General features: G+C 39.5%; 1 protein-coding gene across 11 annotated transcripts in view; it reads right to left on the bottom strand.

The window, feature by feature from the left end:
* The window catches only part of PIK3C2G (phosphatidylinositol-4-phosphate 3-kinase catalytic subunit type 2 gamma), a 2,048,585-nt gene that overhangs the window by 583,988 nt on the left and 1,438,529 nt on the right, over window positions 1-26,068 (bottom strand). For all 11 annotated transcript variants that reach the window (XM_085652678.1, XM_085652687.1, XM_085652677.1 and 8 more), the window contains one exon: window positions 8,520-8,627. In XM_085652678.1, the coding sequence (XP_085508804.1) occupies window positions 8,520-8,627 (108 nt within the window). The remainder of the gene's footprint in view (window positions 1-8,519; window positions 8,628-26,068) is intronic.

The raw sequence follows: 26,068 nt of genomic DNA, 5'->3' as shown, positions 1-26,068 counted from the left end.
ACGCATACGGGGGCATTTCCTTGGCGATTGAGTGGCCCCAGATGGCAGCGGGCCACTCCCACCTTGCCCCACAATATTGATCAGAGCCTGCGAGGCTCAGGGGGCCACAAGTGTTTTCTTAGAGCCCAGGAGAGGCTCCAACCCCTGCCATATTTATTTAGGAAGGCACAGTGGTGCCCCAGCATCTCTCCAGTTGCCCAGCACTTAGTGGGCAACTGCTACGTGTAGGTTGTGCTTTGTGCACCTTGGTTTGCGCAGCCTGCGCAGGCGCACCCTGACTTGGCTGGACACAGGGCGCCTTTACCCCTTCACGGCCAGTTGGCCTAGGGACTGCCACAGATAGTGGCTAATGTGAGTTTTTGCGCCATTGTACCTTTCCTGCACCTCTGAATGTGTTTATGCGTCATGTGCTTTGCTTTACACCTCTGAATGTTATGCATCATGTGTTTATGTGCTTAGACCCCTACAGGTATAGTGATACTTAGGTGGTTGTTTTCTCCCTAGTACAGGTGGTGCCAGTGAGGTCCTGATTCCCTGCGCAATATTTTCCTAAGGTGGTTAGGGTTGCGTAGGTGGTACTTACCTGATACCAGTAGTGACTGGTTGTGTGCTAGGTGTAATTTTGTGCAACAGTAATTTTATTTCCTATGTTCTAAGAGTGCTAATTCCGGACAGTGGTCCAGGTGGCCCTGTCCCCTGTATATATAATCCCTTGTAAATTCTGCCCGTGCCTGTTGGCACATTGTAGAGTGTGTTCTTTTATCTAATGTGTTGTGTATAATACAAAGGCTATTTTTATAGAATACCTTGTGTGGAGTTTCCTTTGTGGTGGGCCTTGGGTGTTGTTGCTGGGTGCGCGCGCAAACGCTTTACACATCGCCTCCGGGATAAGCCTGTCTGCTCGTGCCAAGCTACCAAGGGGGTGAGCAGGGGTTATCTTTGGCGTGTAACTTCCTTGCCCTGACTAGAGTGGTGGTTTCTGCCTGACTTTGGCGCAAGCCTTAGCCAACCAGAAATCCCATTTCTAACAGAGGATTTGACGTCCTTGTTGTTCCATCACATTTTCATTCTACTTTGTGTCGCTTGGTGAGTTCTATAACACTATACGTAGTTTATTAATTCACGAAATATTCTCACTATATTTTTGCGACAAAGTGTATCCAACGCTGTGCATTTTTCATCACAATGGCTAGTGATACCCATGTGCGTTCTTCCTCCTCTGGTACTAAACCAAAAAGACATAAAAATGATCCACCGTCTCCTATTCTCTCCTCACAAAACCGAGTTGTGGACACCATCCTAGACGAAGTACGTGGTCTTCAACCATTTATGTCCACGACTAACGAAAAGTTAAAACAAATCGAGGAGAGATGGATTGCCATGGAGGGAAAGGTTGTGGAACTTGAACAGCGTGTAAGCGACTTACAAGACGTCACCTCTAAGATCCCGACACTGGAACAAGAAATCCATAAGTTAAAAATCCATACAGAGGATCTTGAAAATCGCAATCGTAGAAACAACCTGCGCCTTTTTGGTCTTCCGGAGAATGTTGAGGGTCCTGATATGGTGGCTTTTCTTCAGAAATTCCTTCCAGAATTGCTCGATCTTCAACCATCGTCGAGCCCCCTCAATATACAGAGAGCTCACCGTTTGGGGCGCCAAGCCACGTGGAATCATAATGCTTTTCTTGGAATTCACAGATTTTATGCAAGTCTTGAAGGCTGTAAGACTTAAACGCCGTCTTAACTGGTCAGGCCATAATATCTTCATTTCTCAGGATATCTCCAATGCAACAAATGCTCGACGCAAGGAATTTCTTGCTCTACGTCCTCAGATGAGACAACTTAACATTCAATATGGAATTCTTCATCCATGCCTTTGTAAAATTACACATGATGGTCGGTCTCGTTCCTTTGATGATCCGGATAAACTTAAACTTTTTCTTCATGGTCTCTCTTCCCAGGGCATGGACACAAATGTTTGACTTTTTTCTTATATTTTAACATTTCTAATTGGATTTTACAATGTTGTATTTGTTTTATATCCTGTGATTCTCTGTTCTTTTTTTTTTTTTTTTTTCTTGAGTGTATTTATGAGGTTCTCCCTTATCTTTGGTAGCTGTCACTGTGGTCCGTGTCCTTCGGTGTCACTATGCTCCCTCCTTCTTGGTCTTCCTTTTCGTTACAGATCTGGATGTTAATCCTTGGTCTAGTTGCTTGCTGCTTTTCTCTGTTTCTTTCCTTTCTTTTCTTTTTCTTTTTTTCCCTCTGTACTGTTTCTTTTTCTGTTTAATCCTATTGTTTGGTATATGTTTTTTCTATATTGTAGCGTTCTCACGATCACATATTAAACGTTGTCTTTCTTCGCTTTTTTTTGTTATTTTTTCAGTTGCATATTCCTGTTTCCTCATGTACCCCCTAATTCATCAACATGGTTAATGTGGTTTCGTGGAATGTACGTGGTCTTGGTCACCCTGTCAAGCGTCAAAAGGTATTGTCTCATTTAGCTAGACTTAATGCTCAAGTTGCTTTCATACAAGAAAAACACTGTAATGATGTTGAATCTCTCAAGCTCAAACGTCAATGGGTCAATCAAATAGTTTTTTCTCCCGCTACTGAGCATCATGGTGGTGTTGCTATATTATTTCATAAATCTACTAATGCTCAAATACTATCATCAGAATGTGATTCTAATGGTCGTTGGGTGCTGGTTGATGTTATCATTAATAAAGTGCAACTTACCTTTTTTAATATTTATGGTCCTGTTAAACCGGATCCGGATTTTTGGCAGTCTATAAAAACGAAAATAGTATCTATTCCTAATGCTAATGTGGTACTTGGTGGTGATTTCAACAATTAGTTAGACCCTTTTTCGGACAGAAATTCCAAGTGTAAGTTTAAACCAGATAAAACCCACAAATCATTTCAGTCTGCCATGTCTTCCCACCTTTTCTTTGACGTATGGAAAACATGTAACCCAGATGTCACAGAATTTACTTTTTTTTCTCCTGTGCATCATACAAGGTCTCGCATTGATTATATTATAGTCTCCAAGTCACTTTTACCATGTCTCCATTCCTCGGAAATTGGCTCTATTTTTATTTCTGACCATGCCCCCGTTTCCACCTCTATGGACCTATCCACCTCTATTTGCAAGCAAGGTTGATGGCGTTTTAATGCTCACCTTCTATCAGATCGTACTTTTATTTCAGAAGCGACTTCTTTTGTCAATGAATTTTTTGTTCATAACAATGCTTCTGATACCTCAATTCATAATAATTGGGATGCGTTTAAAGCATCATTTCGAGCCTTTACAATTGCCTATTCCTCCAAGAAAAAAAAGCTAATGTGTGCTAAATACAAAAAAACCCTATTGCTAATCAAAACTTTGGAACATAAATACTTTTCATCCAAATCTTCCTCTTCACTCCAAGAGTTGATTAAAGCTAAATCTACCCTAAACAAAATTGCCACTATTGATGCATGTAACATCCTTCTTAAGATTAAATCAAAATACCATGGAGGTCAAAACAAAGCAGGGAAAATGTTAGCGAATTACTTAAAAATTAAATCTGAGCATAAAAATATTGGCCCTATCCGTTCAGAACTGAACAATCAACTCCTCTCTTCCGATTCTGATATTATTAATACTTTTCAATCGTATTATAAACTCCTATATACAGAAACTACCAATCCCTCTGAGGAAGATTTTGTATCTTTCTTTCAAACTATTCCTAAACCTAAAGTTCCCCCTGATTTTTTTTCTTCACTCGACGAGGATATTTCTCTTCAAGAAATTATCAATGCTCTCAACTCCCTGAAAAAGTCTAAAGCTCCCGGTCCCGATGGCTTCCCAGTGGAATTATTTTTAGCCATTTCTTCAATTTTTGCCCCTAAATTATTAGAACTTTTTAATTCATTTTTATCCAACTCTAAAGCTTGTGGCTCTTTTTTAGAGGCCCTTATTATTGTTATCCCTAAACCTGATAAAGACCCTTCCTTTTGTAAAAATGTTCGCCTCATATCATTAATTAATTATGATTGTAAGATTTATGCAAAAATTTTAGCTACCCGTTTGGAGAAAGTTATTCATTTACTTATTAACCCAGATCAAGTTGGTTTTTTCAAAGGACGTTTAGCTTCTGATAATGCTAGAATGTTTTCCAACATTCTCGCTCTTAGCAAAAAATACCCCTCTCCCTTAGCCGCATTATCCTTGGATGCTGAAAAAGCTTTTGATCGAATAAACTGGGATTTCATGATTCACACTCTACAATGGTTTGGATTTGGTCCAAAATGTATTTCCTTTATCAAATTATTATATACAGGTCCAAAAGCATGTGTCTTTGTTAATGGTCTCTTTTCCTCGTATTTCTGTCTGCAAAGAGGTACACGTCAGGGCTGCCCTCTGTCCCCATTACTTTTTTTGTTGTGTTTGTAACCTTTTCTTGAGCGAATTAGAAATAATCACCTGATTACTGGTTTTACATTGCAATCTCACCACATTAAACTTTCTGCCTATGCAGATGATGTTCTTATTTACATGTCTAACCCTACCTCTTCTCTACCACCTTTTTTGAATGAAATCTCATTGTTCTCTCGTGTTTCTGGTTACAAATTACATTTCTCCAAGACTGAAATTTTACCTTTAAACTCCTCATGTTATCGTCATATGTTTGATTCTACTAATTTCACGTGGTGTCCTCAAAAAATTAGATATTTAGGAACATGGTTTTCCTCTAATATCCGTGATACTTTAGCCCATAATTTTACTGCTCTAAAACTTAAAATTACTAATTTGTTGACATCTTGGTCTCCTTTATTTTTATTTTGGTGGGGCAGGCTAGATACAATAAAAATGATGATTGTCCCTCAGGTTCTGTTTATATTATCAATGTTCCCATTCAAAATTCCCAATTAATATTTTACACAGATAAATTCTTTATGTTCTAAGTTTTTATGGAATAATGAACATGCACGCATTTCCTTATCTAAATTAATTCGTCCCAAAACAGAGGGGGGGTTCGATTTCCTGATTTTAGACTATACCATACTGCTTTTTTAACTCGTCAATTTTTCGTTATGTCCAAAGATTATCAGGATTTACCTAAACCTCCTTGGGTTACTGTTGAATGTTCATTATTAAATGAATTTTCCTTACAGGATGTTGTATTCATGACCAATTGTACTTTTATTTCTAAATATACAATTTTGAAATATTCTCACTACCTCTTGCAGACACTCTTTTTTAAGTATTTTGACGCTTATCAGTCTTTTTTAGCCTCCTCCTTATGGTATAATAAATTCATCAAATTTCGACATAAGTCTTTTTACTACAAGCATTGGAGAGAAAAGGGTCTTTTTTATGTCCATCAGATGATTGTTAACAATGAGATTTTGCCTTTCCTCCAGTTGCAACAAACCTTTAATTTGCCCGATTCATTTATTCGACAATACAACACTTTAGTCCCATCTCTCCAGAGTTGTTTACAAAATTTCATATCCAAGCCAATTCCCACTTCCTTCACACCTGTCACACCCTTATACCAAGTCCCTAATGATACCATTCCAAGTGCCTCATTCATTTATAAGTCCTTATCTTTACCCCATGGCACACGCACTAAGTCTAATGTCGAGATGGAATGGGAACAGGATTTATCCCTAACACTGTCTATTTCTCAATGGGATAAATTATGGCAAAAACTTTATAAGTCTTCCAAGGCTGCAAATATCACACAATCCCTTTACTTTATTTATAATAGAATCGTTCTCACTCCCCTTCTTATTCATAAATTTAACAATTCAGTCTCACCTTCTTGTTGGTCGTGTCTTACTGCTGATGGTTCTTTAGTACATTTATTATATTACTGCCCTAAGGTTCATGTTTTTTGAACACTATCTGGTCAAAATGTCTCTTGTTTTTTTTTTATAATATTCCATTTAATATTCAAAATGTATTCTTAGGTACTCTGTCTCCAGATTTTGAACATTCTTCTTCCAAATCTATGTTATTTGACTTATTTATTGCTGTTGCTTTTAAAGTTATATTATCCTGCTGGAAAGACAATTCTAAGCTATCCTTTTTACTTTGGTGGAATTTAATATGTGATGAACATAGAATTGCTTCTATATCTCATGCCTCGGTCCATCTGCAGATTAAATTTGATTTACTATGGCTACCGTTCACAAATTATCTGTCATCAAATTCTCCTTCTTTATAACTTTTTCTTTTCTATCTACATACTGTTTCCTCTCTTTTTTCTTTAATTTTTCTTCCTACTTTCCTGTCTCTCTAATTTTTTCCCTTCTTCTCTTTTTTCTCTTATAATAAAATGTTCTACTGTAGCTTATTTACCCACTTTTCTTTTTTTCTCACAGATATACAGTGTTCTCTTTTCTAGTTCATAGTTCAGATTGTGTATAGTTTACTCTGACTGTTATTCTAATCTTCTGTAATCTTATGTTCACATATTTCCAAATATATTTTGTTATAATAATGTTTTTTATTATATAACTATATACTTATATCCTCATCTGATTGGGAGTATCGTGTTTGTATTTCTGTGTTCTTTATTCTTAATAAAAATTATTTTACAAAAAAAATTAAAAATATGAGAATAATTGTGAAATAAATCACACGAGCTTGTGGATAAATAACACCGGCTCGTTGCATGTTAAATTTTGCATTCAACTTGTGCCACTAGAAACCTTTTGTGTAAAAAAAAGTATTGTGGTCCTTTCTAGTGTGCATTTGGACCCAAACCTTCCATAGGTTTATAGGTTAAACAAGAGACATTTGTAATTGTTCCCTCTGAGGGCGTACTTTTCCCAACTTGTGATACACTACATTTTTATATAATAAGCGCATAGTCTAATCAGCTCACAATCTACCCTTTAGTGATATAAAAATATTTTTTCTGAGAGGTAAAGGCCACTTTCCTTGTTATATGGCACAACAGTACTCAAACTGGGGCATAGCAAGAGCACAATGGTGCTCTCTGGAGTCATATTTGTTTGCAAAATAATGTTTTAACATTTTGATACTTCAGTGATCTGCAGAAGTGGTTTTAGGAAAACCACATTTTAGATATAATTATTATCATTCCTGTTCTTTAAAATTAGCATGGTACATACTCACATTTTTTTAATTGGCTACGTTAGTGATCCGATGTTCACATTAATCAACAATTCAGCTCTCACTGGAAATGCTCACATTAAATATGATTGTTTGCATAGCAATTGAAACAGGTTTTAAGCCAAACAAAAGGTTCATTTCTTTAAAGGGTATAGAACTGAGAACCTCCAGAATTTCCCCCAATTTAACACACTTGATCTGATCAATATTAAACTTCATGCATGAACCTCACACTGGGACGCAATATATCAAAGACACCAATTGAGTTGAATGAGCTACCTTATAAGGACCTAGAGCTAATCCTGCATATTTGTGTTAAAGGAATTAAATCCTCTACACTCTTGTGTTTCTGACAGAATTAAGTCCATCAGGTATGCTAGTGCAAAATATTATCAATCATAAGGCCAAAATATTTATAAGTTTTATCTTCTTCTGACCTTGTAACATCTAAGAAGAAGGCCCCTTTATAAGGTTTCACAACAGGAAATAACAAACATTTGGTTTCAGAAAAATTAATTACCCTGTTATTTTGAGTAAATCCAGTTCATCAAGTCTACTCTAAAAAATATATGGTTGTGGGAAAATAAGGCACTCTCATTTACTTATTAAAATGCAGGAAATTATGTCAGTGGTCAGGGAAGGGTGGCTATTAACACTTACGTCCAAATCAGTTAAACAAAAGGGTGGCTATTAATACTTGCGTCCAAAACAGTTAAACAAAATTAACAAAGGGAGGGAACAAAATACATCACTAATATATAATCTATATTGAAGAAATTCTGGATAAAGCGGCATCAATGAGGTTTGCGGGGCAGGCCCATTTTCAGCTGAAGAAATTACCCAACACTTAACAAATTGTGTGCCCTTCCACAAACACATTGTTAAATCTAAAACAAAATGCTGTTTTGTATGAGTTTTGAGCAGCTTGTTAGTTTGCTGCCAGGCCATCATCTAGATTGGCAACCACAGCAAGGGAATATTTGGTAAAGCAACTCTAACTCTCAAGGAAGAAAGAGAAAATTGAGGGTGAGAAAAGATTGTCACTGAAACTATTAATAGATCATTTCTTGTCAAATCACTTGTCAGTTTTCCATTTGCACAGCTTCCGATGAATTTGCGAACTTCTGCAACACACTAGCAAATTTCTCTTTCTACAGAAACGCATGACTAAGGATTGAATATGAAACCGTTTCATCCCAATGTAAGGGAGAATCACTCAAGAACATTAGTTCAGAATGACGCTCTAATGGTCTCTCAATCAGACAAGGCCTGCGTACCTAAATACAGAGAATATTCAAAATTATACACTACAAGCAGTTCCCTATTTACAGATTAAGTAATATGGATGTAATCAGAATAAAATGCAATAAAAAAATGTCCCTTACATCTGCATTAATTCCTCTAAGAGCAAGTGCAGGATCCAAGGGAAGGCGACAAATCTTGATTTCCAAAAACAAGGATTCAAGTCTGTGGATTTCTTTGTTTAGCACCTCCTGCAAAACAAAATTCCAGGTTAATACGTTTTTCCTTTATATTATTCTATTTATAGAAAATTATATTTTTCTTTCAGTCAATAAGATAGGTTAACTGCTGATATTTAGTAAACCGATGATTATTTGAGAGAACATTTGCTTCTATCTACAAAAAGTCAATAACTTAAGTAACGGGAAACATGCAAAAAGATAAGAAAATTGTTACAAGTATCTGTTTGGTAAAGGATTTTGCCAACAAGTACAAAGTGTTCAGTTACATATAAATATCTTCTGAAGGCAAACAATTTTAACTTTTTCAAATACACTATCCCACAATACTTGGCAATAAAAAATTGTGGACAGCAAATGTAAAATATGCAAAAATCTATTTCAGTTAATGTGATGTTTTACTAAACATTCAAACTTGCTGTGCTCGGTGGGCGATGTGATACATATTTCCATTTTGTTTGCAAAAATGTTCCTAATCAAGTTAATTTGGGGCATTACACTTATAGCTCTTCCATGTAAAAGACGAGAAACATTACTGATAAAAATCCGCAATTTCGGAAGAACATGAAGACTTTTTTCAAAATGCGGGGAGAGGATGTGGTCTCACGGCTAGACTGCCAACTTTGGTGCTGGAAACCAGGGTTCGAGCCTCGGGGTCGCATCCACATCCTGTGATTCTGGGCAAATCACTTAATCTCCCATTGCCTCCCCATAAAAAAAATAGATTGTGTCCTTGTGCAACATAACCGGTGCTCATGTAAAGCTCTTAAATACCTTTGGGTCGAGTTTGCGTAATATAAATCTGCAACAAAAAAAATAAAAATACCGGGAGGGTGTCAGAATGCAATAAAGAGAACAACTGGGAGATGGACTATCTACTTACAGTGACTCACAGAAAGCAACTATAGAACTATGTATCACCGGAAGGGAGGAAGAATAGTGAGTGTATGTTGGCAGAAAGAATAGGTTCTGATCGATATTAGATAAAGGACAGTAAAGAAGGCTGTAGGAAAAAGTGAGGTCGGTGAGGACCACAGTGTTACACAGGAGTGCAGGGTAAGAAGAGGGTGGAGAGAAATGAGAGATGAACAAAGGGATCGATGGGCACCCTGGATTAAAAAGCAGAGGTGCAGCAGAATGTGGAAGTGATAAAGGAGAAAAAGATGGGAACAGCATAAGCGTGGGTAAGGGAATACTTGGAGAGTTGTATTTTTCTGTAATTAAAGAAAAAAATGTATGTGCCTCAGTTGGTGGTGCAGTGAATACCAAAGTGGATGAGGAGCTCTGTAGAGAGACTTATCTTCTTCTACATGAAGTTTAATCTATATCTTGATTTGAAGAGTTTTTGCTCCGGAGGTACTTTTCTCTCATTGGAAATGTTCAGTGAGAAGTGAATTTAAGGTATTTATGTTTTTATGGGGAAGGGATTTCAGCAAAATACATGGCTCTAAAATTGTAATTCTCACCTTAAAAAGAAGCCAAAATTGTTTTTCAAGATGGTCGTGATGGGGGCATTTATTTTGGTCTTATACCAGCCTGGAGGGAAAATATAGAAGTGCTTTTAACACCTCGTTTGACACTCCTATTCCATAAGGTTGGCATTCTCAGTTAATATGAGGATGACTACTGAGTGTAAAATGTAAAGGAAAACAAGGGCGACCCATACGTCCTTTTGAGCTGGGTAAGTACACTAGTACAAAAAACAATGTTCACAAGGAACTCATTTCTCTGAATAATTAAGGATCTGTAACTCAAGTAATTGCTCAGATTAAATCATAAACACAATTATTGTATACAAATATGACCCTCTATGGAGTCCAAATAATATCTACATTAATTTGATCTTCATACCAATTTAATCAAAACAACCCATACACTTTTGTCAGCAAGACTATCTGACTTCAGCCGAAGTAGGTAATTTAATTATGCAATATCAAAAATAGCTGCATATAATTCCACATTCGATATTTCAGTGTGCCCCAGTGAAGTGACCATGACCTATTAGGTGAGTATTCTATGACAAGGTGAACAAACAAGGGAAAAACAGGTTATTGGTAAAGTACAAAAGGATGAGCTAGATACAATTATGATTATTTCATTTTTAAGCTCTCTCTTTTGTCTGTAGTCGACGGCATTTCGACCCTCTCTAGATACGGGGTTTCATCAGGACCAAGTTACTGGGGTATATGGTGTAGCAGAGTACATCCAACGTAATATTATCTGCGGCGGATCAGTGCTGTGATATTGATGTGGTGGTTAAAACTTGAACCCACATAATGACTCCATCATAACATTAGACGATAGCGAGACTTAGTCAGACGAAGTTCAAACTAGGTCAACGATGTTCTATTCCTTGATGGGGAATTCCGAGGTCGGTTGACAAGACACATTGGGGCCGATTCACAGAACTAGCTTAGGACAAAATTCTAAACTTACTACTTTTGGTATTCACAGAAGTTAGGATTTTGTCTTACGTTTGTCTTAAGACAGACTTAAGACAGACTTAAGACAAACTTAAGACAAACTTAAGACAGACTTAAGACAAACTTAAGACAAACTTAAGACAGACTTAAGACAGACTTAAGACAGACTTAAGACAAACTTAAGACAAAATCCTAACTTAAGTCTGTCTTAAGTTTGTCTTAAGTTTGTCTTAAGTCTGTCTTAAGTCTGTCTTAAGTCTGTCTTAAGTCTGTCTTAAGTCTGTCTTAAGTTTGTCTTAAGTCTGTCTTAAGTTTGTCTTAAGACAAACTTAAGACAAAATCCTAACTTCTGTGAATACCAAAAGTAGTAAGTTTAGGATTTTGTCTTAAATTAGTTCTGTGAATCGGGCCCTTCAAATGTGTATAGCCACGGATAGGCTCAATTTTAGCGGGCAATGACTTGGTATCACGCCGCTCGTGTGGTCACGGTCGACTACTGAGTGTACAAGGCAGAATTCAACGTTGTAAATAGGAGATTTCTTTTCTTTTTTGTTTTACAAGTGTAGAAGCATTTTGGATGATTCTACAGTATATTCGATCGGAAATGATGGTAGAGTGTGAAACCTAAGCGAAAATAGAATAGAAATAGAGTAAACCTGCAAATAACTCTTCTGGTGGAGGTAGGCTATGTTACTAAGGTAAATCAGCTATCAGGGCAATATATAACAGGTGCAAAGTCTCCAAATGCTATCTTTTACCACTTATTTTCAATATTTATCATTTCAAAGATTAGTTTATTTTGCAAAACTATGAGCAGTTTACAAAAATATCCCTATTCTGAATTTGGAGCTGTGTCTAGTTTACAGAAATGTATAACTTTCTGGGTTCACTCATGAGTTTCATATCTGTTTCTATCACAAATTGCAAGTAGGTTAAAAACTACGGAAAAAATTGGAAACATGGACTACAATTTAGAAAAAAGCAAAACCTGTAACAATTTTTTTTATTTCTTGTACAACTCTGCTTGTCCTTGAAAGCTGTGACAATGGTGATCTTACCACCGCAAACCTTGTGTTGAATTTATGAACAAAAATGCACTGCACCTTTTCCCATTTCTCCCCAAAAACATTTGCTATATTATGCCTATTTGCTTCAGTTCCCGCCAGTGGAATCTACAAGTCCCTGATCCCTTCGGAATTTGCTGGATGTGGTAAAAAAAACAAATTTTGCACAGATACATTTTTAAGAAAACAAAGTAATGAAGGTCTAAGAACAAAGTGCACCAAACATTAACAAACATTTGCACTGCAATTGGTCTCGAATTTGAGAGTTAGAGTAATTGGGATTGCAAATGCTAATTTCTTTTATCTATGGGGCAGATTTATGTTGCACTTGCGCCACTTTTGCGCCGCCGTTGCGTCACTTTTGTGACGCAGCAGCGGCGCAAATCCTGCGCCATGGTGCGGGGTATTTACAACGTGACGCATCTGGGAGATGCGTCACGTTGTAAAGCCCTGCGCCACATGTAGGCGTTCCAGGGCAGGTGGGGGAGTTCCGGCGCAGGAACGCCTCCTAAAAGTGGCTGAGTGAAATCTACAAGATTTCACTCAGTCACTTTTGAGCCCATGCTGCGTCAAAACCCTGCGCCTGCTTGAAGCAGGCGTAAGGATTGACGCAGCATTGTGCAGATAGGGCCCCCCAGAGCCTAGCTGGAGCTGCGTCGCGCTTGCGATGCAACTCCAGCAATGCGCCACTTTTACGGCACAGATGCGTGACGCATCTGTGCCGTTTTTGCCCCATGGTGCGCCACATTATAAATGCGGCGCATTCATGATGGCGGAGCTGGGGCGCAAAATAACTGGCGCATCCCTGCTGATATGCAGGGATGCGTCAGTTATTATAAATCTGCCCCTATGTGTTTTGGTTTAGAGTGGAGTGGATTGGAATTGTTAGTTGTGGAATTGTGTGGGGTAGAATTGTATGATGTGTAGTGTATTTGTCTATTGGAATAATGTGACGTGGTAAATAGATGAGGGTGAGAGCTGCACAGGATATAAAGGAAGGAAGATAGAGAGTGATAGGTAGTTTGTGCATGAAGTGGTGAATTAACTCTAGATAGAGGAGCAGAAAGAAAGTGTGAGAAAGAGAGAAAGAAGGGGAGAGCAGACCACAGACGCATAAAGAGGGAGCCCCTGTGTATGCAGAGGAGGCCCTAAGAATCAAAGCGAGCAAGAAGCAGCAAAACTACAACAAGAGCTGGAAGCACAAGGCCTGAAAATTCTGAACAGCAATTTAAAGGGCGACAGTCCAGCAGCAATCACTGAGTGGCAAGAGGTAATCAACTATAGACTACAGCTTCGTTAGCGAAGAGCTTATGCACATGGTGAGCTCCTTTAAAATGTCTCCCCGTCCTGAGAGTGACTGTCTCCCCAAAGTGTTGATCATCAAACTCAAAACTGCACCAGTCAAGCAAAACAAAGGACCTAATAGAAATACCAAGTAAGTTATAAATAAAAAATACTAAAATGGTGCACAACTAACATAAAACAAATCATGGTCGCAGTATACGATCATGCAAATAACACAGGGACCCCGAGTGAGGAACACATTGTGAACGCATGGGTAATCCTAAAAAATTCTCTATTAAATACATTTCCAGTAAAACTGCCAAGACGGAGGAACTTCGGCGGAAATCAAGCAAGAAATTAACCGTGGTACAATAAAAATCTGCGCAGAGTTCGAAAAAAAAAAAAGGAAAATAGCCAGGGAGGTGTGAATCCAGGCAGTAGCAGCAGGAAAAGGTATGAAAACGGATAAGAGTAAAATTGCAGCAATGAGGAAAATATACAAGAAAGAATGCAGGAAAACAAAAAAGGCGTATGATGAAAACCTCTGGGAAATCTACTCTGGGCCAGCAAACAGCAAGGAATTTTGAAGCATAATAAACAGCCTAACAAAATGACAGGCAGAGCACAAAAACGCAGGAATAAGCGAAGAAACCTGGAAATCATGCGGTCGCAAAATGTACACTACTCCCCAAAATAGGAAGATCACCCAGGAAACGAAGGTGCAGGAAGTTCAATCACTGGAAAACTCAAACTTTAAACAAATACAAAGTCAGCACATCAAAGGACCAACTTCAGAAACATTGGAGGCAATGAACAGGGCAGTAACATCTTGCATTCAACCTCAGGAGCGTGGGCAACTTGAAGGGGAAACACCCGATTCAAACGCACACTGACTCATAGCATTCACTGACGCAAAACTAGTGAGAGGAATAATAAAAACATTAAAGACCAAGGGAGCAGCCAAGCAGAATGATTTCCCCAACGCATTATTCAAGCAAGCCCCTGTCTACTGGGCTGAGTAGTTTACGCCTTTCTTCAATTAAATCAACAGCCAGAGAAGAATACCAAAATCTTGGAAAGGGAATATATTACACCCAATATATAAGAGTGGAAGTTGCACTCGGACGGAAAATTAAAGGCTGATAGACCTGATTGATGTGGAAGCAAAACTGTATGCATCCTGCATCTTAGCACACATCTAAGCATGACTGGAGGAGAATAGCTTAATCCCAAAAATCCAAACAGGATTTAGGCCTGGTATGGGAACCATAACACATTTGACGGTCTTGGCAATGTTAACTGAAATGTTAACTGAAAAAGCGATGGGAGGGAAATCTCTGTTGTTCGCCTGCTTCATAGATTTAAAATCAGCATTAGATAGAGTGCCACAAGATCGACTCTGGGTTAAACTGAAAGCGTGTGGACTAGCACAAAAATTACTTGACGCTATAATAAAATTATATAGCAACACTGGGGCCCAGGTGAAACTTGGGGTAGGCAGTAGAGAGTCAGCTAAGATAAGCATCAAAAATGGCCTGAAACAAGGCTGCGTGTTGGCACTAAGCTTAGTTAATTTGTATCTGGCCGACATAAATAGCCATTTGATAAAAGTCAGGAGGCATCCACCAAAACTGGCAAATGAGTCAACTACATGCCTGCAATATGCAGACAATATAGTGGTTCTGAGCCAAAGTCCAATAAGCCTTCAAAGAGTTATCTATGCCCTGGCAAACTACATTGAGCTGCAAGGGCTGGAGATGGACTTGAGGAAAACAAAAGTGGTATGCTTCAGCAACTACAAATGGTATTTAAAAAGGAGAACAGGTAGATGCTCGTACAAGTAATTGGGAATAAACATGGGGCGTCATATGTCATTAATAATAATAAAATATTAATAATAATAAATCATTTATAAAGCACCTGGTTACACCCACTGGTGTGTCCCCGTGCTAGAAACAGCTGCATGTGAGGCTAAGAAGGGCACAGCAAAATTCACAACTGGTAAAGCCAGGTTTTCAATCCTTTCGGAAAGTTTTTTCTGATGATTCAGCACGAAGAGAAGGAGGTAGTGTGTTCCAATTTTGGTCTGCTAGATAGCCAAATGAGCGCACGCCCATTCTCGCTCTTTCGTTTTTGGAACTTTGAGCCTGTGGGCTCCTATTGATCTAAGGTGATGTATCGGGTTTTAGGGAGTCAGGAGATCATCCAGGTAACTAGGTCCCTTGCCCTGCAGACTCCGGTGACCAAAGCACAAGGCTTTAAAGAGGATTGTTTTGTCAACAGGCAGCCAATGCAGGGAATCAAGGGCTTTCACTGAGCTACCTCTCTATGGTAGAATGAGAACTAGGCATGCTGCCACATTCTGAATGCATTGTAGCCTCTGGAGACTTTTTTGTTGTTGCTCCCTAGTAGAGGACATTTCCATAGTCCAGTTGAGATGTAATGAGAGTGTGGACCAGGGTTTTCCTGGCTGAAATGGGGAGGTTATCTAAAGTTTTCTTTAACATTTTGAGGATTCCAAAGTATTTCGCTATAACCTTGCTGGTGTGGGTCTCAAAGAATAGTTTGGAGTCGAGCCAGACTCCCAAATTATTTACTACTTCTTTAGGGATATGCATGGGACCCAGCATCTGGGGCCACCAAGCTGAGCACCAGATAGAAGGGGGCTTCCCTACGACCATGACCTCAGTTTTACTGACCAAACAGACCAAAAACTTTAATGAGAGCCAAAGCTCAATCCTTAATCTTTGCTTACATACTTCTAAAAAAGAAATTGAGCTGCCCTTCTCATAGCCATTTGATGAAAGTAATGGCAGCGCAGACGCTACCCTCCTTGACACACGGCTTGGATTTTGGTGTGGTAAGGAAACAGATACATTGAATTACCTACAAACAAGGTGCACAAAGAATTTTTCAGCCTCCCAAAAGCAACATCTCCAGATAAGGTCCAGCTAGAATTCAGACTTCAAAATCAGAAATATCAACAAATGATTACCTTCATAAAACTATGCTGGAAACTTCGTGCCTCAGAAGGTGGATCACAAAATAGAGCAAAAGCAAACTAAGGGGCCCATTAGCATGTCGGGCAGATCACCACTGCCCGCATTGGCGGTGGCGATCCGCCCGATATTTGTGCCTGCCCGCATGCAAATTCCCCCTGCCATATTACTATGGCGGGGGGGAGCCCAGGGGACGGAAAGACCGTCTGCTGGTTTTCCGCCGGTAGGCAATCCGCCCGATTGCCTACCGGGCGGAAAAGCAGTTAATATGGTGGCGGTGTCTGGTAGACACCGCGATCCATATTATGATGCATGCGGGGTGTTGCCTTTCCGTGGCGGCGAAAGGCATGCAATTCTCACCATTGGGGGCCCGTAGTGGGCCCCCAGGGATTCTGGGGGGTGGGGAGTGCACATGGGGGTACCTATGGTACCCCCCTGCAGTTCCAAGCACAACATAGCAGGCACTGCGCGGTGCCTGCCACGTTGTGCTTGGAACTGCACGACATGCCTTTTTGGTATTGTGCTGAGAGCACCGCCCGCCGCAACCTCAAGAATGCAGGATGTGCCCGCCAGTGTGGTGGGTGCATCCTAATATCACCCACGGGACCCCCGCACCTATGGGGAGCGGTCCCATTCTACGAAAGGATGACGGGCGGACAATGTCCGCCTGCCATCCTAATGAAGCCCTAAGTTGTGGGACGCACATCTGGGCAAAGCAATAGCTGAATTTGGTATCCAAGAAGCATTGGATAGTAGCAGCATTCACAAGACTATGTAATGCCACAGCAAAGAAAATGTCGCTTTTGGAAGACAAAAATATCCCGGTCAAACAGGGGCATGCATGGACACTGATCAATTCCTACACCTACATGAGGCAACAAGTTTACATATCAGTGCATTTTCATCCAGCCATAAAAAGGAGTTTCACTTGGCACCGTTTTGGAGCCCACGTCTCAAAAGACCTACTTCCAACATCGAAAGGTAGGAAGCAAAACACAAACTGTCTTCTATGTGGATACAGATTAGAATCCAGAAGTCATCTGATGTGCAGTTAAGGATCTAAGAAAGACATCTGCACCTGTAGTCAAGCTGTTACCTGCTGGATGGATGGCACATTTAACAAATTGATATGCCGAGGGGCGAAATTCTTTTTCCAAATAGGCGACCTCCTCCGAAAAGCAGACTCACAACAGTAATAGGTTAAACTAATGGACAGTTTTTATGAAGTATAATGAAAGGAATTAATTGACTATAAACCTATGGACAAGTGATTTTATACTAATGTCAAGCATGTAGATGTAAATGAAAAACATTTTAGGGTTAAGATAACTATCCTTTTTAACTTTTGACTGACCCTACAAATAGTAAGAGAGCATGGGTTTTAGGGATGGAAATGATGAAAAGGCATGGGAAAGAAATTGTGCTTGAAGACCTGAAGTGAACTAATATGAGAGTGGCTGGAGAGTGTGTGAGAGGGCCTGAAAGAGTATGAAGAGAGAGAGAGGGATGAGAAGGAGGGGCACCCAAAGGGTTGGGGGGAGGCGGAAGGTGGACTTTTGCACAGCGCGAGGTGGTAGAGTAAGGTAGCATGTGTGAGCAGGCAGTATACAGAGGAGACAGGGAGAATTAAGGAAGGATGAGGGGAGGTAGTGGAATTGTGAGATGAGAGGGAGTAGTGGCAGTGTGAGGGAGAGATGAGTAGCAGTGGGCATGTGGGCATGTGGGGGAGTTTCACTACTTCCTACCAATAGAGGTGCAGAGTTCAGAAGCGGCAACTGTCACGAAGAAGGTCAAGGGTCAGACTGATAAGGTCAATAAGCTACCATCTTTAACAAGTCCATCTAAAAAATATATTGGGTAATAGCAACACTCGTCGCAGCAATTAAAATTGTGAAGAAAGCGTCAAGAAGTGTCATAAACAAGTCACCAATATTCCACTTCAACCACACCAATTATACAAACCATATAATGTATCCTTACTTTTACAAATCAGTCCCTCTCCCTGCACAAGCCCCAGATGCTCACGTGTCAGGTCGGAGAATTTCTCTGTTTTGAGCAGCACCAAAAGGACCACAAATGCCCCACTGCGCCGCTAAATCAATTGCTGCTTCCAGGGCAAATTCCGGCAGCATCGCAGCACCCAGAAAGTGCAAGAAAACCACAGAACAGACCTCACTTCCAGCCCGCCTCCTGAGTGCACTCCCACCAATATAATCCTGATGTTTGACGTCTAGCCAATAAGATGTGTACCTTGTTTCTACCTTATATGGCCGTTTTTCAGGTTTAGTGACAGGCATGTTGTATGTGAAAAAATGTGTTATAAATCACAAAAAATGATTAATACATATATGACATTTTAAACTGATTGTCTAAATCCTATTCAAAATTATTCAAATGCATGTACTTTTCGTGCTTTAATGTTTTTCAAAAGTGAGAATATTGTCAGTTTCAAGAATGAGGTATGATTAGCAAACCACACAGTAAGGTGTGTTCTCCATATAAGTAATAAACATTGTTCAGCCGGGACAAATTTATTCTGACCTAGTAAGGCCATGCGTGATAGGCACCACAATGTAACATGAGCATGTAAAGGATGAGGAAGACCCCAAAAAATTAAAGCGTGGTGGGCATGAAGCGTGTTCCACTCTGAGCATGAGGAACACACAAAAAAATAAGTGCAGCGGACATGAAGCAGGAGCTGCGCTGAGCCAGGGAAACAAAACAGAGGAGAAAACATGCATCCACAGTGAAACATGAGCAGGCATGAAAAAAAACGTAGTATCTAAAGGAAAATATTAGCGCAAGGATACAGTTCTTAGCAGGTGCTCCGTGGGAGAAAGCTGAAAGGAGGGACTAGAAGGAAGGATTGCTCATTAGCAAGCAAGAGTTTTAAAGAGCCCTGACAATGAAAAATGAAAAGCAATGACAAGCAATGGGTGGGTTGAACTCCAACAAAGCATGTACAACAGGTCACTAAGCAACAGCGCAGATGCTGACTAGGCTCGACCTAAAAATACTTGGTAGAGCCTGAGTCAACTGATAAAAGGCTGAGGGGGGGGGGTGCAAGGCCAACAATCAGGGACGGCGTTACCACTGCATCCCCTGTTATCTCTCCATGCCTAGAACAAGATCTGTCATCTATGCATGTTACATGATGTGCCATTTAATGGTTATGTTTAAGACTCCCATTTTTCCAGTTTTACTGTTTTTTGCAGATAAATACAGACAGAAAACAATGTGTTTTCTGTTTGCATTTATTTTTAAAAGCAAATAAATACAGAAAATTGGGCTTCTTTTAAATGACTCTCACTGCTGTGAATTGTAGGCTAACAGCCAAGCAGATAGACAGTATGTGGAATAAAAAAACAGGATGAAATTTCCTTAAATAACAGGTTTTGTGGGGTAATGGTAATATTTACCAATGGGTGTAATGTTATGATATATTTTGCAGCTTAAATAGCTAAAACACGACAGACGTCAAAGTATGAGTGTGCGTTTATCAGTTAAATATATATGGAAATGAACAATTTTACAATATTTAGCAACGAAACACAAAATTAATATGCATAAATACAGATAAGATGGCCAAAAAATATATATGGATAAATACAGAGAGAAATTTACAAAAATAAAAAATAAAACCGGAAGCCCTAGTTATGTTACAGCCTTGTAAATGGAGCATAAGGGGCACCGGTGGAAGACAGAGCTTGACATTAGATCTCTGTTTTTGAATGCACAGCTGAAGTGACGTTATAGGAACACGTTTTACAAGCCTGTTTACAGAAAGGCAGCTTTCAAAAGGATGCTGGTAAATAAGGTTTTGTTATGGGAGGATGGAAGTGAACCTGGCGACCCTAAGCCAGCAAATGAAAAATAAGAAAACGTCAGTTACAAACGAACAAAGTCATTTGCAAGCAATGGGCAGAATGCAATACCAGGTCAACTTTTTGAAACTCCGGCAAGATGTCTTAAGAACGGAGCCCCCATCTTTATACTTAGGTCCTGATGAATGCCTTGGACCCACTTGGGCCGACACGGCAGAAACATGTTGACCACTCACATGACGGCTAGGGGACAATAAAACTCCCCATTCACCGTCTACTGATTTTAGTATCATATAGTTATTAGCCACATTAAAATAGATTTATAATAACTATAATGATTTTTACTCTCACTCATATTTTCACGGACCCCACTTAGAAGTTTAGAAGTGCATCCCTGTCGTCAGGTGCATGCCCGCCCTCTATCAAACAAAGGTTTTAGAGGGCGAGGACTGGTCAATGATGAAGCATGACACCAGGTGGTGTGTGAGACCAGTCCGTCACTTTTTGTGAGATGCCTTCACTCACAATGTCATTGTAACTTCAACAGGGTCACCATACTAGGAGCAGCTCTTTTTTGTGGTAAACAGTTAGTAGTGGAGGCTGCTAGCTCCTAGAACCCCACGCCTCTTGTTCCCTTCTCCACGCATTGTGGAGTTTCTCTGTGATTACATTAGTGGTGTCTTGAATAATGGAAATACCAATAGTGTAGTCTCTGACCGAGATAATGGGGTCTTATTCCCATCAGTCATCCTGCTTTAATTAAACGCCGCATTTTTGCAAAACTGATGTGTGTAGGTAAGTATAACAAGGGCAATACAGTGAAAACTCTACGTTTAAATAGTTAATATATGGAGCATCGAACGAGTATAAACTGTAACAGAATTTTACTAGAATTTCGGCATACCATGAAAATATATTTAATTTTCCAGATTAATTAAAAATCAAATAGCTACATGAGTTTCTCTGCATGATGTATGAGACGTAATTTTATATCGGACAAAACAATCAGACAGGCGAGTATGTCAGAAAAAAGTAACCGTTTCACAGCTAAGGGCCCTTCCCTTTTTACATAGGTGTAGTTGGCATTGTTCCAATTGCAGATAATTAAATTCACCACAGTGTTAAAGGAATTCTTTAATGTTGTCAGCCAATTGGAAAATGGATTACTGCAATGTTTCGCTCTGTAGGTTTGAGTGATAGATAATTAACGAGAGTGCAAATAACGAGTGGATACTAATATAATCCTACACATTTTTAACTATAGTTTTCCTGTAAGAGGAAGGTGCATTGACACTACACAGTCATGTGTGAAACACTGCTTGTGTGCCTCTTCCCCAAGGCCAGCATAAAAGGGATGCTGTGAAACCCATTCTGCACTGTTCAGGCCTCTGTTAAGAATCTTTTGTTTATAAACAAAATGTACAGCGAAATGTGTAGGGATGAAGTGATGAAAACAATTGCAACTTTGGCTTTAATTAGTTAGGTCATGGGATGTGAGCTACTGAATTTTGTTTTTAAGTTTTGCTCTATTTTTCATCCATGTCTAGATAAAACTGATGGTAAAAGTGGACAAAAAGTAATGGACTCTACTTAAACACTTCCATTACAAAGGTAAAGGAAGTAAGTGACAGTCTCCTCAATTTACTCTGTGTTTTCTGTGATCAAGCTTATGAAGTGCTCAGTATTTTAAAGTTTGGATTTAGTGATGGCCTTGGTTCACACTTACAATATCTCCTTCTAGAAAATCAATCTCAAAAACGTTGGGAACATAATATATGAGATAAAGTACCCCTGCCAGACATTATAAAGATATTGCAAGACACCAAGTTGTTCCATACCCATACAAATGGAACGAGGTCTGAGGCAGCGTTCCTTTATAAGGTTGCACAATATCCTTATCATGTAGGCGGTACATTATTTCTTATACTACATGATAGAAAAATTAAATATGTTGCCAAAAATATCTCCTTTCTCCTTGTCACTATAGAGCTGGAAAAACAGAGCAATATTTGCTTTTCGTTCTTTAAACAACTGCTTTAATTATGCTCCTTGTCCGGACCGTGCTATCACCTTGGCTGCTGGCACTAGCAGGCATTGTAACGTCAGAACTAACTACTAAATTAGGGATAAGAATGTAGATGAACCTCATTTCTCCTAGCTCCCACCAAAATGAATATAAAATGTATTCTAAACAAACAATACTTTCTAAGCTTCATCAGACCACTTTCTATACAATATTCATCGTGGACTAACCTTGGAGGATACATAGTACATTTGGGAGGGAAAGAAATAGGTTTCCTGGGCTTTATGCATGCAGAACTCTCCTTCTGTACAAGGTTTATGGTTTTGGTTTAATACCATCCCTGTATACCATTTGCACTGACAAGATAATGACAATATGAATACAGGAGTGCCCACGTATGTAAAACACTGCCCTGCTGGGTAAGGCAGGAATGAGGGAGAGCTGGGAAAGCTGCCCCCACACAATGTAAGACACATTTAATCCTTACTCACATTTAAAAAACAAGTAATAACTAGGTTACTTCCTTAAAGTATGCTGTCCAGCACCTGGCAGAAAATCAGCATGCTGCTTGATCCTTGAGAGGACTAGAGGGGCCAATGGAAGACATACTTACTTGTCAATCAATTCAAAAACTTTATTCGATCATATATAATGATCATAAAAGTACATACATACAGTAGTATAAAAACATGAGGATTCAGCAAATTTTAAATTAATCACATATCATAAAAGTAGAGCTTTTCCTCATACATATCGATTTTAAAATATATACAGCAGTAAAATAACAAATGTCCTGTGAATTAAGTCCAAATAAAAGCCCCATGGCTGAAACAATATTAAAAACTTTATATTTTTTAAAGAGTGGTTTCAGGTATACTTTTCGAAGATGGAGATAGAGAGGGCATAACAATAAAAAATGCTCCGTACTTTGTTTAGTAGTCCCATCACACGGGCAGGGGGCAGTAGTATATGTCTTCATTACAGGATACGCAACCAGCAAATGAGCAGTTCCCATCCGAAGTCTTGTCAACACAAATTGGTGGGAACGAATATTAACCAATTTAAGGTATCCTGGGGGCCCCATTTCTTCCTTATTATATTTGTCATAAAAAACATGTGAGGAGAACTGGACAGTAGCTGCATTACGCTTCATCTTGCTAACCCTCAAAAATTCTTGTTTAATCTCAGTCTTCGTGATATCTAAAACACGAGAAGGGTTATCGCAAACCCTAAGATTAAAAAGATCATCAAATATTCGAATAATATAGTTAAGCCACGGGATACGGGAACATTTATCCAGGTGTAGACAATCGGAGATTATCTTTCTTGTAAAGCCAGTCTGTTCCTTCGACCAAATGGATCTCCATACTAACAGGGGTCTTAATCTAATCAGGTCAGATAGATGTTCCAGACCAGACTCTTGATGGATCAGCTTTGTTGAGGAAGAAGATGGCAAACAAAGAAGTTTTTTGATAAATTTGTTCTCCTCTACCTGAAGCATGTTATTGTTACAATGGCCCCACACTCCTGAACCATATAGGGCCAGAGCAACACATTTATGACGATATAAATATAACATGTCTAGTATCCGTCTAGAGCCTAGTTTGGATGCAAACCTAAATAGGCCAAAAGAGCACTTAGCCATCTTGGCTCTAACATTTATCATTTCAGAGGTCCACATCCCTCCACTATTAAAAGTGATACCCAAATAACAAAATTTGTCCACCACTGTTATAGTTTGATCCATAACTGTAAAGGGCCTTAGGTTCTTAATTTTCTTCCCACAGGGCATTATAAAAGTTTTTGAATTATTAATTTTTAATCTTCTCCCCTTGATAAAATCTGCAAATTTATTCATTAATTTTTGCAGCCCTAAAGGGGTTTGGGAGAGCAGAACCGCGTCATCCGCATAGAGCAAAATTGGGATGGACAAGCCATCAGCGGTCGGTGCATCTGCACTTATAGAGCGTAGTTCCGTCTCAATTGCATTGATAAAAAGGGAGAAAAGAAGGGGTGCAAGAACACATCCCTGCCTAATACCTGATCCTATTTTAACACTGGGGGTACACTCCCCCAATTGTCCATATCGTATCTTGGCTGTCAAATTCCTATACAGTTGGGCCAGGAAATAAATAATATCTTGAGGTGCACCCATGTCCAACAGGGTTGACCATAGAAGACCATGGTCAACCAAGTCAAAGGCACTTGACAGATCGGCAAAACAAAGAAACAACGAGCCTTGTTTGGCTCGTGTGTATTTACATATAATAAGGTCTAGGTTAATGCACTGTTCTATAGTGCCCAACCCCTTGCGAAATCCATACTGAGAATCTGCAAGGATCCCTTTATCTTCTGCCCATTCTTCCAGACGACTCAATAATACTCTACTCATAATTTTTAGGGAAGCAGTAAGAAGGGAGATCGGGCGATAGTTTTTTGCCTCGCCCCTATCCCCTTTTTTATAAACCGGAATAATGATTGATTCCCCCCAGTTCTGTGGAGCCGCAATCATCGCCGCTGCATTAAAAACCTTTGTTAACAATGGGCTCCAGATGGTAATCTCGGCTTTATAAAGGTCGACGGGTACCCCGTCCGGGCCCGGCGCCTTTCCCCCCTTGCTAGCCCGAATGGCTGCATCTACCTCTAGAATTGTAATATTGAGAGGTATGGGGATTAATACCATGCTTTCGTTTTCCCCCCCTACAGCTAGTCCTTCGGGGTTGAAAATACTAGTAAAATGAGACACCCATTGTTCCTCAGATACCTGGGCTGACATTACCGGGACTTCTTCATTTTGAAGGAAGGGGCTATTTACCGTGGACCAAAAAAGCTTGGTATCCTTAAGGTCCACTGCCTTGGTCAGATTGTTCCAAGCCTCTTCCCTTAATTCCTGTTTCCTGCCCCTCAGCTGAATTGTGTATTCCCTTCTGAGGGTATTAACTGCTTCCTTATCTCTGGGTTTACTCTTAAGAGCAACTTTGAGTCTTTGTAAGGATTTGGTGCATTCTCTGTTAAACCATCCCCCATTATTCCTAGGGCCCTTTTTTTTTCTTCCAGTTAAAATTTCAGCGACATTTTTATTAATAATGTCGAAACTAACTAGAATATCTACATTATTCTTACCCGGTTCAAGACAGCATTCCACCTCATCTATACAGGCTGACACGATAGTACAAAGTAATTGTTCCTCATTTTGCCTACCCCATTTAATTCTAGGGCCATTGGGTCTATGTGGGACTATATCTGTCACTACACCATGTAACATCTTTTCTTTGACCCCCCACAAAGAAAGATACATTGTTAAACAGTTATGATCACTAAGGGCTGGATCTTCTATTACAGGTAAGGAACACATAGCTGCAATACTAGTAGAGACAATGAGGTAATCGATAACCGTAGCACAGTTCCTACCAATAAAGGTTGGTACCGAATTACCCTCCCTGTCTACCCTAGGTATCATAATACATAAACCCATTTTTAGCAAAAAAGAATTAAGAGAATCCCCATAGACCGAATGCATAAAGTGGGTGTATTCTTCCCCCGCATCATCCTTATACCCACACACCCTATTGCCCCCAAATGGGCACATATAAATGTTAAGATCTCCACCCCACAAAATATCAAAATGCACGTCACTACACCCATATAGTCTTTCCACCTCTGCTTCCAGTTCATCAACCGTGTCAGTATTTGAGTGGTTAAAGGCATTGTTGTAATGATTTATAACTAAAACATTTCGCCCATTCCTATTTTGTAGCCACAACAACTGAGAATGTAGACCGACTGTCCGGTATATTTTTACTCGAACCGGTAGCCTCACAGAAAGCAATATCACC

The sequence above is a fragment of the Triturus cristatus genome, chromosome 4_1, assembly GCF_964204655.1.
Source record: "Triturus cristatus chromosome 4_1, aTriCri1.1, whole genome shotgun sequence".
Classification (NCBI taxonomy): Eukaryota; Metazoa; Chordata; class Amphibia; order Caudata; family Salamandridae; genus Triturus; species Triturus cristatus.
This window is presented reverse-complemented; position numbering and strand designations above follow the sequence as displayed.